We start from the raw sequence: 15409 nt of genomic DNA on the forward strand, positions 1-15409 counted from the left end.
TGTTACTTATCTTGGCCTTTCTCAGTTTGATACTTTGCGGGTAATACCTCGCGCACCTAAGTTAATGAAACGTAGTTTACGAAAAAATATCGCAACAATAATTACACCACAGTCTAGAATAATTTTAAAAAATGTTTAAGTAGCTAAAAATGTTTAATAATGATGTACACCGCATTTCTTCGTAATGGATAAACGTAATGAAAGAAATTTAAATAATAATTCTTACTTTCAATGAATGCACCTATCGCACTAGTGCTAATATTATTTTTTATACACATTATATTAATAAATGTTTTTTTTAATACAATCAATATAATTTTGATAAATTTAAATGATTTTTAATAGTGCATAAATTTTCAAGTTTATGAATAAATTTTTGTGAAAGCATAGAAGAGATAATTTTATTATTATGATTTTAAATGTAGTGTTAACATAAATAAAAAAATTATATTTATTTTTAATAATTTAAATGTAACAATTAGCAAAAATTAAATTTTTTTTATATGTTTATTATAAAAATTAAATTAAAAAATTTACATCAATGATAATCAATTATTAATTAAATATTTGTATCTAAATATCTGACTTCATAGATTCGTAGAAAACATCTAAATATTCATCACCTAAATGACACGTGTCTATAGTTTCATCAATTATTCCTTGAACTAATCAAATCTTGATCTGTGTGGTTATTCAAATAGTAAAAATTTGCTTTTTAAATACATGTATAAAAGACACGTCATGAGCAATTGACATCATGTAATTGAAATGTGCTAGACTTTTTAATATATTCAGATTATACATTAACATTCAGAGACTTCACGGATTACGACATAGAGAGAAAATTATCAAGTCGAGATGAATACATAAGAATGCAACGTGCTTGGAAAAATTCCGTATTACTCTCAATATTCTTAACATATGTGCTTAAGAATCACGCGGCATAACAACAATAGCACCCTTAACTTAAATCAATCTGGCACGCAATGTCCGCCAGGCAGGAACATCATTGATGTAATTTCAAAGTTAAGTAAGACGCGTCAGATGTTTTCTCTCGATTACGTCGCTGCGCCAGTAAAATGGATCGCCGGCGGTCAGGTCGACCGTTCGCATTGGAGTAGAACCGATTGCGCGAATGATCGAGAGAAAGTTTGGCGAATTACGTTCCATTAGATTTTCCTGTTGGCAAGAATAAATGTTAAATCAGTCTTGTAAGTCTCAACGCCTTAGGTACCAGCGGTAGCAATCGTTGGTATTTGAACGGGAATAATGCTTTTGACATTTGAAACAGCTTCCATAACTATTTCTGGAATTTTAGAAGCAGCAAATTTATGTACGTTCAGCGATTGTATATTAGAAACGCTTGGCACTTCAATGTTATCCACATTAAACATAAAATTAACCCACAGCCTGTTATGACGTTGTTCAAGGATGAAAATAACTTTTTCCCGAACAAGGCTCACGTTTTTATCTCCCGAGGTTGAAATTCAATGTGAATAATTTTTTTGTCTTTGAGAAATAATTTCGTAATTCCAGCCACGTCTGTCCTTCTTAAGATTTCCTAGATTTAACGAAAATCACTGAGTGTAAAATAATGACTGGAATAAAAATATGCAATTTGCATTCCTCGCTCGCTATTCATTCAGATAAGGTGTTGAATAAACATGACGTAGACGTAGAATAAACGTTTATAGATCGCATTCTCGCTTTCAATTAGCAAACATTTACACGTGGTAGCGGAAACATATGCGTGTTATTGCGTTTATCCTGAAGTTGAGTCTAGCATAGTCTAGCATAGTCAACAAGAACAAATTAATAGTGAGCATATCAGTTTTTCCAGGTATATCTACTATTTTATATCACACTGTCACGCCATGAAATAAAAAATTAAAAAATAGAAAAAATCGCGAGCCGTCGAACGAAGCAATTTTCAAAATACGTGACACATGCACGTTCCGCACGCTTGGCACTAAAAGGCGGCTAACTGATAGAGTAGAAGAACGATATGAAAAACTACACGGAAAAAGCCTTGCGCGCGCGAGAAATAGCGCGGGAAAGTAATTAGCGGTTATAGGCCACGCTGTCGTTCCTCGTCCCGGGACGGGAGAGGGGATTCGATTAAAATCGCAGTGACGTGCCTGCGTATCAGAGTCAGGCTCAGTTTCCTTTCCGGCGTCTTTCAGAATGACAACGGTGTCGTTGTCGCCGACGCGCGTCGAGATCTCGGCATCTCATTCTCGACTATCGTGGTAGTGACAGGTGCTTTATCAAGGTGAACTCTCGATATAATTATTTCTACGAGTATACTTTCGCCGAGTACTTCTCCTGCATTTGGAGTCAATCAGACGACAAATCCAAATACACAAATTTGTCGTGGAATATATTAATCAGAATCATAATTAAAAGGACTTTCTGCAGAAAGTCCTCTTCTGCCATTAATGTCATTAGTGTCATTTTGAAATATTTATACCAGCCGGCTGTGTGAATAGCTGTTGTTAAAAAAAAGTTTTTTTAACACGTAAAATTTATCTTAATTTCAGAATTCCATCTTTGAAAGACGATGCCGCAATTCAATAATTTATGCATTATGCATATATGCGCAATGCGTTAGTTCAAATGCGGTTATAGACAAAAATTATCATAAGTACTAATCGCCAGACAATGGGGCTTAAGAAAATCTGTCTCACAAAACTAGATTAGTGTAAGAGAATTAGCATTAAAGATACGGAAATAAATAGAGACAATATTTATGCTATTGTAATCTCTTATCTGAAAACTCTGCTCCAATAATTCATATCACCCGTTCGATATCCATCAAATAGCATGATTGAGTAATTCCCGATTGCATTTAACTACCTTCCATGATTAAGTAATAGCTCGCTGATCAAGGCGAATTAAATCCTCGCGTGATAATGGCATGTCATTGTTAAATCAGGTGTAACGACGTGATTGAGATAAAATATGCGTGTTCGCATAATGACTCTTATGTATATATCTGTCAATTAATCGGGTCGATGTTCGTTCGAGTTTCACGTTAGTGAATGCCTGGAACGCGTACGCACAAAATGATTTATTATATTTGCTATGAGTAATGAAACATCGTGGTAAAGCAATAGCTTAATCAGCACAATGAAAAGCACCGATTACTTTACATTACCAATTTAAAGAAAATACGATAATTCGTTCATATATCGATATTTACTTTCTAAGAAAATTCAATTAAAAGTTTCCTCTCTACTCTAAACTTGTTAGATTTTTAATAAAAATACAGAAGAACATCATTTTAATTTGCAGTGTTTCAAATATTTTCAAATTAAAACAATATTTTCACTTTAATAATATTTAATTCATTGATTTTAATATAAGGTAGAATCTATTTAAAATTATAAGCTCAAAATTAAAAGTATACATACGAATAATTTCTGAAAAGCCATTTCTTTATTAATAATCTATAATTTAATAAACTTTGTTCGATGAATCAGTTAATTTTCATTATGAAAAATATTAAAAACGTTAATAAAAATAATAAATATTTATTATTTGGAAATTATTTGGAAATAATTATGTGTATCAAAACTCGAGAGCCAGCGAGTCTCTCAATTCGGGATGCTACGATTAACTATTCATCGACTATGTAGTTAAGATGAAATACCGTGAACCTTCGGACGTGACGACCTTGGGGTAGTAATTGTGCGCCTTTCTTCTTGCACCTCCGTGATGATAAGTGGCTGGACGACGGCAAACGTCTCGATATAAACCGCCGATGCAACGACTTGGAGTATTTCGATCGTTTCGGCAACCTGTTTGAACAAGAGACAAAAGGACGTAAACTAACTGGTTTTGAGAATTTGACCGGTTTTATCGAAGATTTCTGTATAAGTTGAGAGAACCAGATTCCAGAACCAGACGCTCAGAGAGGATTTTAAATATCGCTTTGGTGATTAAGTTAAATTAAATATTCTTTACCATTTTGTCTGGTCAGTTCAAACAAACAAGTTTCACTTTTTATTTTCTTTTTTTACGAAATATTTCTCATCGCTCTAAGCTCACGGCCGAATATCATTATGAAGAGAAAAAAAGAGAACTGAATATTACATGTAATTAACGTAGTTACGACCCGTGTATTATTAAAGCAATAAATCTTCGTAATTATCGTTGTTATGCGCCAGTTGCATATTGTGCAACATTGTACATTCAACGTGTTAGCGTTTTCTCTAATTGTTATGAAACGAAGAGGGACGAATATTATAGAATACGAGATCTTACAGTCGAAGAAAACAGTTCAATTTTAATTGTTATAACGAGCGCTATTGTTATTGCACTTCTATTTTAAGAGCATCAGAATCTTTTTTGGCACGTACCGCCGGAAGCGGCAGTTCAAATTTCTCATTAATAAATGTTAGTAAAAAATTATTGAAAAACAAAATAAATATATTCTATTAAAATACATTTAAAATCAATACTGTTTTTGTTTCAAGCTTAAATACACGCAAAAAAGTAAAGGAAAATGCAGGAATATAAATAAATGATAAATGACGGCAATTAAACAATAAACATATAGTGATTAAAATATAGGCTAAAACTTTTCGAAAATTTGTAAAAGTATGAGCGATTGAACCTTCCAACATACATATATATATATATATATAGTTTTGTTGGTAAAATAATGATATTCTTTACAATTTGAAATTATAACTATTTTCTAATGAGGTTTACCTGATTTATTTTTTAAAGAGGTTTGATCTAATTTATTTAAAGATGATCATCAAACATGGCAATAAATGAAATAGAATGCAAACATAAGGTTGTTTATACTATTGCATGTTTATTAGATTAAGAGCATCAGTGAGTGATTATTTCTATATTTATATAAAATAATTAAACTTTTATCATAAATATAAAAAAATTGAAATTCTCATTTTAAAAATTATCAAATAACGTAAAAATGATACAAGACTTATGAGAGTATAGTTTCCGCACGGTTAACGTACTATATTCTCATTAACCTTGTATTATTTTTATATAGATATATATATACTAAAAATTTTGTCATTGCAATTGATTATTGTATGCAAATATAAATAAAAATAATCGATTTTGTCAAATAAACAAACTTTATTGATACAAACTAATAATAATCGCTTATTAATTTTGTAGAAAAAGATATAGATATTCTTTCTCTAGTTGTGAAGTAGATATTGTTCTTTTTCATAACTAATGAGGCTAATCTTTCTTAACCAGTCGTACGTTGGTGTAGCCACTCAGGCACATATTCTGTTTTAGACAGCTAATCGTCAAAGTGTGTATGAATTTCACGGCAATAAATTCATGTTAAGGAACGCGCCTGGTTCAGCCTGTGTCTCTTAATAGGTGTATTGTATGGCCGGTCATAAACTGTCGCTTTGGGAGGCATCGCATCGCGTGCCACAAAGCAAGAGCAAGTGCTCTCCGACCGCGGCGGGCAGCGGTCATGCGTGCAGACGTAGCCGTTTACACGTGTGACCGTATCGCACCCTCAGTTGGGAGATATGTGGCGCGGAATCTAGTTAGTACCCTTGTTGGCTTTATCTCCGTTATCTCCGTTTGGTTCAGAGGTCGGCCGTGTCGCCAGATTAGAAGGATCAGCCACGTGCGCTCTCGCGATCGCGATAATTAACAAAGATGGAATTTAGTATTTTCAATCCCCTGCACCTTCGTGCCATTCTAGCGTTCATCCTCAAACCGGAGTATACACAGGCTGCTTGAAGTAAACTTTAATCGCTTGTTTACTGTGCTGATAACACTACTCCTATGCAAGAAATTTCTTTAAGAAAATCTCAAAAGCAAATATAAATTTATAGTTCATCATTTACGATATCATAACAATAATATACATTTACATAATAAATATTTGTAATCAGTAGAAATTGCAACTCGTTGGCAAATGTGAGATATCATCGTAATCATATTATATATTCTTTGTGCGCGTTCTACTTTCGTAGCAGCGATTATTTTTCGCTTTGTTTAATCTATAGCACGATCAAAACTCCGATAATTAAACAAGAAAAACAACATTCGACGCAATGGACCGCGGTATATTTCGACAAACGTTGATTGGATTCATATGTAAGTATTCAAATGGAATCGCGCCAACGTCGGGACTTAATCTCTCGCGACTAACCACTGGAAAACTCTTACTTATAATCGCTTCTCAGGCAGCATTTTAATCATCGATTGCGGCCTCCATGAAGGATGGAGCACGCCGACTATACCGAAATTCAACCTCAACGACCCTTTAGAGGTGACGACCAACGAAATCGCTTGGATCGTGAATCTTATGTACGTTGGAGTTGGTATCGGCTCGTTGGTACCTTTCATATTGATGGACAATATCGGACGTAAGGGAACTTTGCTAGTTACTACGATACCGAAGATCATCTCGTGGATCTTCATTGGAGTGTCCACGTCCGTATCGTTCATATATGTCGGACGGATCCTCGCGGGCATTGGATGTGGTATAACGTACGCTGTAATGCCGATGTATCTTGGCGAGATCAGCAGCAAGCGGACCAGAGGTCCTTTAGGTGCGATATCAGCTATTTTGGACACGTCATCCAATGTACAGTGTTAGTCTTACGTTTATCGCTGCATAAACTGACGTATTGTTATATTAATATAAATATTAACTATTTCTTCACTAATATTAAACGTGATATCTCTGGTTTGTATTTTTTTAAATTTTACATTAATAGATCTGATCATTGTTAACGTCATATATTTTGCAACCGTTGTTACACCACACTTGGATGACGTTATTCGCGATTAGTTAGTATTCTTAAAAGGTATCATTGAATGAGGCCTTCAGGTACTTTAATGGCTGTTTTACTCAACATCGGGATGCTGCTTGCCTATGCAATCGGCCTGTGGATCAGTCGATTTGCAATGGCGATGATAAGCGTGTGTGCGCCGGTGATATTTCTGCTGACTTTCATATGGTTACCCGAAAGCTCGGTGTTCCTCACGCGGAAGAATAGACTGGAACCTGCGGAGAGGACTCTCAAGTGGGCCTTAGGTAAGGAGAACGTAGACGAGGAACTCGAGGAGATCAAAAGAATTGTGGAGACCGAGGACAAGTGTAGCAAGATGACTCTCGGAGAGATGTTCAAAGAGATTTTCACCAAGACGCACAACAGGAGAGCTTTTCGAATCGCTCTGATACTATTGAGCGGCCTTACATTAACGGGTGCAGCGCCAATACTGGTGTACCAGTCATTCATATACGACGAGGCCGGTTTCGAGATCTCGACCAATACCAGTATCATCCTATCAGGCGTCGCCATCGTTTTGGCTGGCACCGCCTGCGTGTCGTTGGTGCGTTTCACGGGCAAGAGATTGCTACTGCTGATTGCCGCACCGATTTGCGTGATATCGCTGGCGATAATAGCCGTTTTCTTCGAGCTACAGTCCAGCGGCTACGACGTCTCCCAATTCAAGTGGGTGCCCACGGTCTTCGTGGTGATTTACGTGCTCGGCTTCGGATTCGGCCTTAATCCGATACCGCTGGCGTACATCGGCGAGATCTTCGGCGTCGAGGTCAAAGTACCCGCTGCGGTGCTCAATGCTCTCTACTACGCTGTAAGCACCAGCGCCATTGTAAAGTTTTATCAGGTACGTTGACGTCTGTGTAAAAATTGATTTAGTTTTCGCGGACGAGAGCGCGGTAAGCGGGTTATTGACAGCAACGATCAGTTAAGAGGTTTAGCCGAAAAAGAATTCTTTGCTTCGTAATAGTATTATACAGCACGGTATCATGCAACATCGGTTAATAATCCAGCCAAAAAGGAGTCTACTTTTAATAGTGTTAAGAAATACATTACGGTGTATAATATGCAAATTACATGATTTTAATGAGCGATCAATATCAGATTACATATTAAAAAGAGCTGCATAAGAAGTATTTCTTAAAACTAGATTTGCAATTTTAGTAACACACCAGTTATTTGTAAAAAGCTTTTTATCTATAAACGTAGATAGAACCCCTTGATAAACAGAACGGCTCATAACGCGTCGTTAAGTATAACGAGAAATAATTTTTTCAAACGTCTCTTTTCTATTGTTTAATATCATGTAGTGGAAATAATGTAACAACAGAAATTATTGTATTGTGTTTGTAGGTCATGCAAGAGTTATATGGCACGTTCGCACCATTATGGACGTTCACCGCGATAACGTTTCTTATATGGGTATTAATTTACCTATTTGTGCCCGAGACCGAAGGCAAAACCTTGGAAGAGATACAATTGGAATTGCGAGATAAAGAGTAACGTATATCAACAAACTGTAAAAAAAACAAAAAAAAACAGGCGTGGCATTATAAGCAATCCAAAGATCGTTAAGTTCACATTTACAACACGTGAAATACGACTTGACTTAATTTTATCAATATCGGTATTCAGGGTTGATTATATAAAGATTAGGAAGATAACGTGTTCCCATTAAATTATGATGATAGTTAAATTTACATTCCCAAAATATGTATATACTATCATTATAATAATGTACGCTTATACATTCACAGCCAGGTGGATAATTAGTCGGAATTGCAGCTAATTATCCATCAAATATAGAAAATGTTAACATAGAAAAATATAGAATATTTGTTAATGTAAAAAAAATCACGATACAGAATATAAGTAGCAAATTTTATTTAGAGAATAAAATTTATAAATAGTTATAATAGATCACAAAATAATTCTGAGAAAGAAAATTTCAACTTTGCGTAAAAGTTCTATAGATGTATGTGTTTTTTACATGTATGTTAAATTTATATTTTTACATGCAGATAACTTATATTTTTATATTCTATGTATACATATATGTGTATATAGATATATATATTTGATTCTAGTACAGATAACATTGTAGTATTATAGAAATCATAAAAACAAATTAGATATTTCTGTAAAATCATACAAAATAAGAAAAACAAAATACTCATATAATTGTCTTTATCATTTCTGTAAATTTTAATTCACACTGCTATTTCGTTAACATAATACTCTTTTACGTAATTTAATTTTTTTCGAGTAATTGAATAAAATTCGAAATATTTAACTCAAATGTTTATTTTTTAATGATATTTACAATTGTTAATACGTGTGGATTTAAAATCGCATTTTAAATCCAATTAGTCTTTTTCTTTTATTACATTTTTATGTCAAAAGCTTTTTCCATTTAATCATTTATTCTATTTATGTGTTTTATATAAAGTTACAAAATCGCAACATCGATAATGGCGTTAAATCGCATTTGGAACTGGTGAAAGCACTAGGGAGAAACGACGCGAGGGAAAATCATTGGTCTTGTTTGATCGTAAAGCTCCAACTCCGCAAAGAGAATCATTTAGTAGCGATATCGTGTACGACGAGATTCGTATGTTCGATCGGACAAGTTAAGTTCTCATTAAAAACACATTTGCAACGTGAGTTTGTTGACTTTACTTTTTAATCCTTTATGTTAAAGTCCAATATTTCTCGTTATGCGTACTGCTAAACACTATTTCGTGTTAGCAATGTATAAGTAAAAAAATAACTCTATCACATTCATGTGACCACATATTCTCTATTTTACTTAATAACACGAGTATAGTTCTGGACACAGCGTATAATTATTTCAATATCCAAATCTTATTATAATATTATGAAATATCATTTAAAGACGTATTCTCTTTCGATGTTATTTTTATATCCTTTTTTAAGTTTTTCTTTTTTAAGTATAAAAGCATAAACTTCAAACTTGGTATATTTATTTTTTGACATACATATGAATGTTTTTCATAAATTTTTTGAAATATTAAGAAAGATGTTTTTCGTAATTATTTGTAAATCTGTATAAATGTATAAAAAAATTAGTTTGCTTTTTTGCAAAAAAACGTTTTTTCAAAGTTTTGAAAAAAATTCGATTTTTTTTTTCAAGATTTTTTCTCATTGAAAAAATCGAAAAATTGGATATTTGATTGTAGGTTGGATAAAAGAGAAATATGTTGTAAATATCCCCTAAAAATTTTTGAGTCAATAGGATTAAAATTAAATGAGTTTTTATGGCACACAACAATTCTCAAAAATGTTATTTTTCACGTTAAACATTTTGCAAACAGTTAATAAAAATACGCTAATAAAACAAGTTTCTTACTTATAATCTGCTCTCTCTCTCTCTTTTTTTCTCTCTTTTGCTCTCTCTCAGTTCAAACTATTAAAAAATGTCGGAAACAATCCAACTAAAACTTAATGAACTTTTTGAAATCCAAAAGCAAAAATACCTCAAACTCCTGTAATATATCTTGCTTTTCACGCATGTGAAATATTTCAATAAACTGCTCACTTCATCCATGTAAATATAAGGAGATTGAGTGCTAAAATGACAAAGTGCCTTATAAATTTTTCGGTCAATTTATGCTTATATAGAAACCCGTCACGTTTGCCTCCAATAAAAAAAATGCAATACTATCCGAAATCGGTTCTTTCATCGTAAATGATTATCTTGGCTACGCTGATGATGGCTCGTCAGTGTCGGTATACGACATTGGTGTAGGACGTGTACGTTGGACGACATATCTTGCATACGCCTGTTGGCGTTTCTCGCGAACAGAACATCTGTACATGTGTATCGTTCACATATATCGCTCGTACGTATATTTACAATTATGCGGAAATGCATTTGCCTATATGTGCACATGTATAATTGTTTATTCGCCGATACCCTCTCGTGTGATGTATTAGTCTGAACATGTATGTTCCGAATACACAAATGCGGATTTGAGCATGATTAGATTTAATATTTCAATGTAAGAGCCACTATCTCATATCTCTGCACAGAAAAAGAAATAAAAATATACATCGATAGTATTAATAATACTGATTTCGTCTTTGTAACATCGTAATATATACTCTATTATGAGTCAAAAATAAATAGATAAATAAATGTATAGCAAATACAGTAAAAATAATTCTAAGATAATTATCTTATTTCATAATAATTATTTTTTCAATTCATTTTATACTCATAGTAACCTTATAAAATATAGTAATCTTATAGTAAAAAATGTAACATAAAGAAATCAATAAAATTTATATAATTTTTCTATCTGTTTTTTTTTTATTAATTTGGCGTTTTTAATATAATAACACCTTGCGCGATTAACGCGCGGATCTACATCTTCTATGTTTACATAGGTGATTTAAATAATGTCTTAATTAGACATTATTTAAATCACCTGTGTAAACAGGAAAAGGTAGAAGAATTACAAAATGAATCACAGAAGAAAAAGAAATAAAATGTATACTTCTCATTTTGAGCGTCTATATGATTGCGAATTAGCGTGTAAACGTAATAAGCATAATAAGGGTGAGTACCATGGGATTGAGCAAGGCTGTCGGTGCAAATGTTGTCCATTGACCCCGTACATTCCATATACCCTGATCTTATGAGCCATCAGTATGACTTGACCCTGTTGGGCTGTTCTGCGTATATATCTACTGATATATATCCATACATACTGGTACCTGTGTTAGGATATACGTTCAATCCAAGTATGTGCATTAGTAGTACGCGTGTGTATCAGTGCTCCATTCTACACACACACACGCACACACACACGCACACACACACACACACACACACACACACACCGATGCATATACTCACACATGTATAACTGACAGGTATCCAGCATGTATGTATATGAAGAGGGAGGGGGGAGAGGAGAGAGAGAGAGAGAGAGAGAGAGAGAGAGAGAGAGAGAGAGAGAGTGATCCTTCGATAGTATGCGTTGTATCGCGGGTACAGCCCCTCGTATAAGCTGAGATCAAGATTGATAGGCCACGAGTCGCAACACATACGGGGCATCCACTTAGCGGTGCATTATCCGAATGAGAATGTGTACAGGCTGGATCTTACCTAATGCGACGCCCGCAATCCCGGTAATGGCGACCGCTTTGGCCGTCGCGCGCGGCGATCTTCGCCAATCGATAACACCGCGCAGCGTGTGTGTCTGTGTATACCAAGTTAGCGCGCGCCGTGCGATTATTTCGCGCCCGTCTGACAGGCGCGGAAGAAGTTGCACTCGTGACCTTGCCAAGGATACGTCGATGGAAATTAACAGAATAAAACCGCGTAGGTGCCGAGATCAGTCTCTCCTATTTATGCTTACGTAAATCGAAATTGTATGTCCAGCCGCGTTATTTTCCACATTATTTAATTGCAAATGAGATTCTAATCTGCAGCGCACGACTTTTCCTCGTCCGAGTTTTGTCTCTCGCTGCGCAATTCAAAAAGCGCACGCTAGGGCAAAAATTCGCGTTTAAAATAAAGAAAAGAAGACAAAAAAGAACTGCGAAGCATTGAGGGAAGAGGAAGTAAAATGGAATTCTCCAGAAAGAACACGTTAGAGAGAATACATACACTTTGGCATGTGGCAAAACGTTTTTGCTAATGGCACAGCTTCGCGAAACTAAAAAATTATATGCTTTTTCAGGATGGTATTATTATTAAATTGCAGCTGCGTACGCGACTTGTGTGCATAAGTATATGCTTGTGAAAAGGTTACTTCGCGAGCTGTACCGCGTAAAAATATTTTCCGACACAAAATAGTGCACAATATTAATACCTCCTCGTGATATTGCATTACGTTTAAAATCGATTTAGAATTCTTGTTTTATTAAAATCATTTATTATTAATCTTCATATAAATAGCATATAGTAATGTTCGAAAATGTGCGCAAAATGCTTTATATATCCCAGGAATTATTATCATTATTTCAGCGTGGCATAAAAAATTAAGATAATTTTCACTAATTGCAAAATTAAATAATGCGATCTTCACTAATTAAAAAAAATTTAATCGTAATAGTGCCAATTTTGCCAATAAAAATTGCAAATGTACGATTTGTTTTAGTACAATTCTTTTTTAAAATAATACTATCTTATTTTGTTGCATAAAATACCAGGAAAATGAGAAATAAGATTGGAGCTACTTTACGCCGAGATAAATAGACGCGACACATGGCGATTACATCTCTTATGTAATATTAATGTATTCCAATATCCATGCGATATCTATTACAGTGTTGAATAATTTAAAATCTGATTGCGGAATTTATATTTGCGTGCTTTTCGCAAATTATGCAATTATTGCGTGATCTAATACGTGCGTGTTGTTAACAACAAAAGCAAACGCACGTAATAACAAAAACAAATTACTGCTGATGCAAGCGTTTATTATTATTACATAATTTTACACAATAATATGATTCATCCAAATTCTTTGATTGCGAAATGACATTTAGATTGCGTCATTCCGATTTTTTGTCACAATAATTTTATGATCTATTACAACTTGCTTAACTACATTATTATGAAATACAAAACATTACGTTTACTAAAATACAAATGAGTATGGTGAATCATTTTTAATAAACCATAAAATATAATTTATGATCTTACACTGCAATAGCATTTAAAATCGTTCTGCTAAAATCAGCAATTTTAGCAGAAATTTTATTAAACTTGAAATTTTATTAAACTTGAAATCAAAATAGCGCAAGGTTTTATTCAATGTTTCCTTTTGAGTCCACAAATCGACTTCTTTTTTAATACAGACGCAAGCATCGTCTTTTATTCTTTTTATACGAACCATAACTTTCAATTTCTCTATGTGATATTAAATAAACTTAAGTGAGGTAATCGGACGGAAAGAAATTTGATGTTAAGAGACAACGTGACATGTGATTTCACTCATCCTCGCGCCTACTTGCGGAATAAGTGGATCACCTTGTCTCATCCGTTTTCGTGCGTCGGATATAAGACCGTAATCGCGGTTGATATATCGCCGCGATCGCTCTTCATTATCGTCGAATGTGTCCTGCAAGCTTATACGGTATGTAGGTACGTTTCGCAAAACGACGTAACTTCGTCGGTGGTGGCGAAGTGGCTTAACAAGGCACACCGGACGAATTACGGTTCTTGCGTATTTCGGCGGAAGCATATGGATCGTGTATGTTACATAAACGTGTATGCCATCCAAAGCCGGATCTAGATCAAGCGAGCGAGCGCAAGCAAACATGAATGAACAACTTGCTTCCGCCGCGAGGCAGCACCGTTTGTGCTCATTGAAGCTTGTCGTTCACTCGAGTTTGTTCGTCAGCCTGGTCAAGATTAAGAAGCCTCTAATTTAGTAAGCGCAATTTTGTAATTTTTAAAAACAAAATTATTCAGTAAGATGTGATGAAAATTAAAAAACAAATGAAATAAAAAATGCAACGCGTCCGTGCACGAATTGGACAAATATTAGTAACAAAAGTTAGTAACAAAAAGAAGAGAGATTCTTTTGAAATCTAGGAGCAAAAGGATCGCCCGTCTGTATTCGTCAAAAAGTCAAATTGAAACGGGCGATGGAAACTCTAGAATCCTCACAATGCGCAGATTTCGATTGGTTAATTCAACGGAAGTGGAAACCGAGTGCGTGTGCGAACGAGGCGAGGGGTCGTTTTAATCCCGTCGCGCTGCGGTATACGGTAGGGTTAAATTCAACCGTTTTTCGTCGCTTTCTTCCATTCAAGCGCCAGGCTCTGTCCTTTGTATTCTCGTTCGCTCTCGTCGCGAAATGTGAATCGTCCGGCGCCGACGACGAGACGCGGCAGTGCAAAAAGGCCGCTCATGCGGCGGCGACAAAGCGCGCGTGCCTCGCACCTCGCGTGACGTGAAACGCGTCGGCGGGCGAATTATCCGCTGTAGCAGATCAAACGGTCTCTCGGGGAAACGGGAAGCCCTTCACGGCCCTTTGGCTCGTGCCGTAAAGTGCGACTAAAAAAGGCCCCGCTGCTGTCCCTTCGAGCGTCGTGGATTTATCCCCCCGGTGCGGTGATCAGCGCGCCAGTACCGTCGGCGAAACGACGTTAAAATCGATCGAGCGTGGACACTGTCCACCTGACTGCTCGGCGACGTATAAATCAAAGCGCTCACGTGTTAATAAGAAGAGAAACTGCGGACGCAGCCTGACACCAAAGACCGGTATGCATCGGTGCGTGGCGGATTTGATAAAAGTATTAAATCAAAGAGCCGTCCGTTCTATTATAATTCTAGTATATTGTGAAATTAATCCGTCATATTTTTTTACTATCTACATAGATTTGGAAATTCCAATTCTTTAATTCTTCGTGTGTCAAATGTAAATAGAATAATGTGGTTTCTTTTTTGATTGACGCGGGAGAGCCTTTCTGTATTTGTTTATATATTTTTTTATACGGATACGTTAATGTTTGTCGCACTATTTTATACATCTATCAATGTATTTTGTTAAAAATACAGTAACGTAACTGTGCACTTGTGATGAAATTTAATCGAGAATCGAAGATACGAGGAATAAAATTTGCGA

The 15409-nt window shown here is 35.1% G+C and overlaps 3 protein-coding genes across 6 annotated transcripts in view; 2 read left to right on the top strand and 1 right to left on the bottom strand.

The window, feature by feature from the left end:
- Nucleotides 1–15409, top strand: part of LOC105194444 (glutamate receptor 1) — a 211217-nt gene that overhangs the window by 150903 nt on the left and 44905 nt on the right. The window lies entirely within an intron of this gene.
- Nucleotides 539–10981, top strand: LOC105194443 (facilitated trehalose transporter Tret1). The gene is made up of 6 exons (XM_011159341.3): nucleotides 539–2272; nucleotides 6015–6105; nucleotides 6195–6563; nucleotides 6845–7647; nucleotides 8154–8299; nucleotides 9250–10981. The coding sequence occupies exons 2-6, from the start codon at nucleotides 6063–6065 to the stop codon at nucleotides 9299–9301; spliced, it is 1413 nt and encodes a 470-aa protein (XP_011157643.1). The 5' UTR covers nucleotides 539–2272; nucleotides 6015–6062; the 3' UTR covers nucleotides 9302–10981.
- Nucleotides 3469–15409, bottom strand: part of LOC120358723 (twist-related protein 1-like) — a 142973-nt gene continuing 131032 nt past the window's right edge. The window contains exon 4 of the mRNA XM_039453947.1: nucleotides 3469–3800. Within this exon, the coding sequence (XP_039309881.1) occupies nucleotides 3639–3800 (162 nt within the window). The 3' untranslated portion in view covers nucleotides 3469–3638. The remainder of the gene's footprint in view (nucleotides 3801–15409) is intronic.

The sequence above is a fragment of the Solenopsis invicta genome, chromosome 9, assembly GCF_016802725.1.
Source record: "Solenopsis invicta isolate M01_SB chromosome 9, UNIL_Sinv_3.0, whole genome shotgun sequence".
Classification (NCBI taxonomy): domain Eukaryota; kingdom Metazoa; phylum Arthropoda; class Insecta; order Hymenoptera; family Formicidae; genus Solenopsis; species Solenopsis invicta.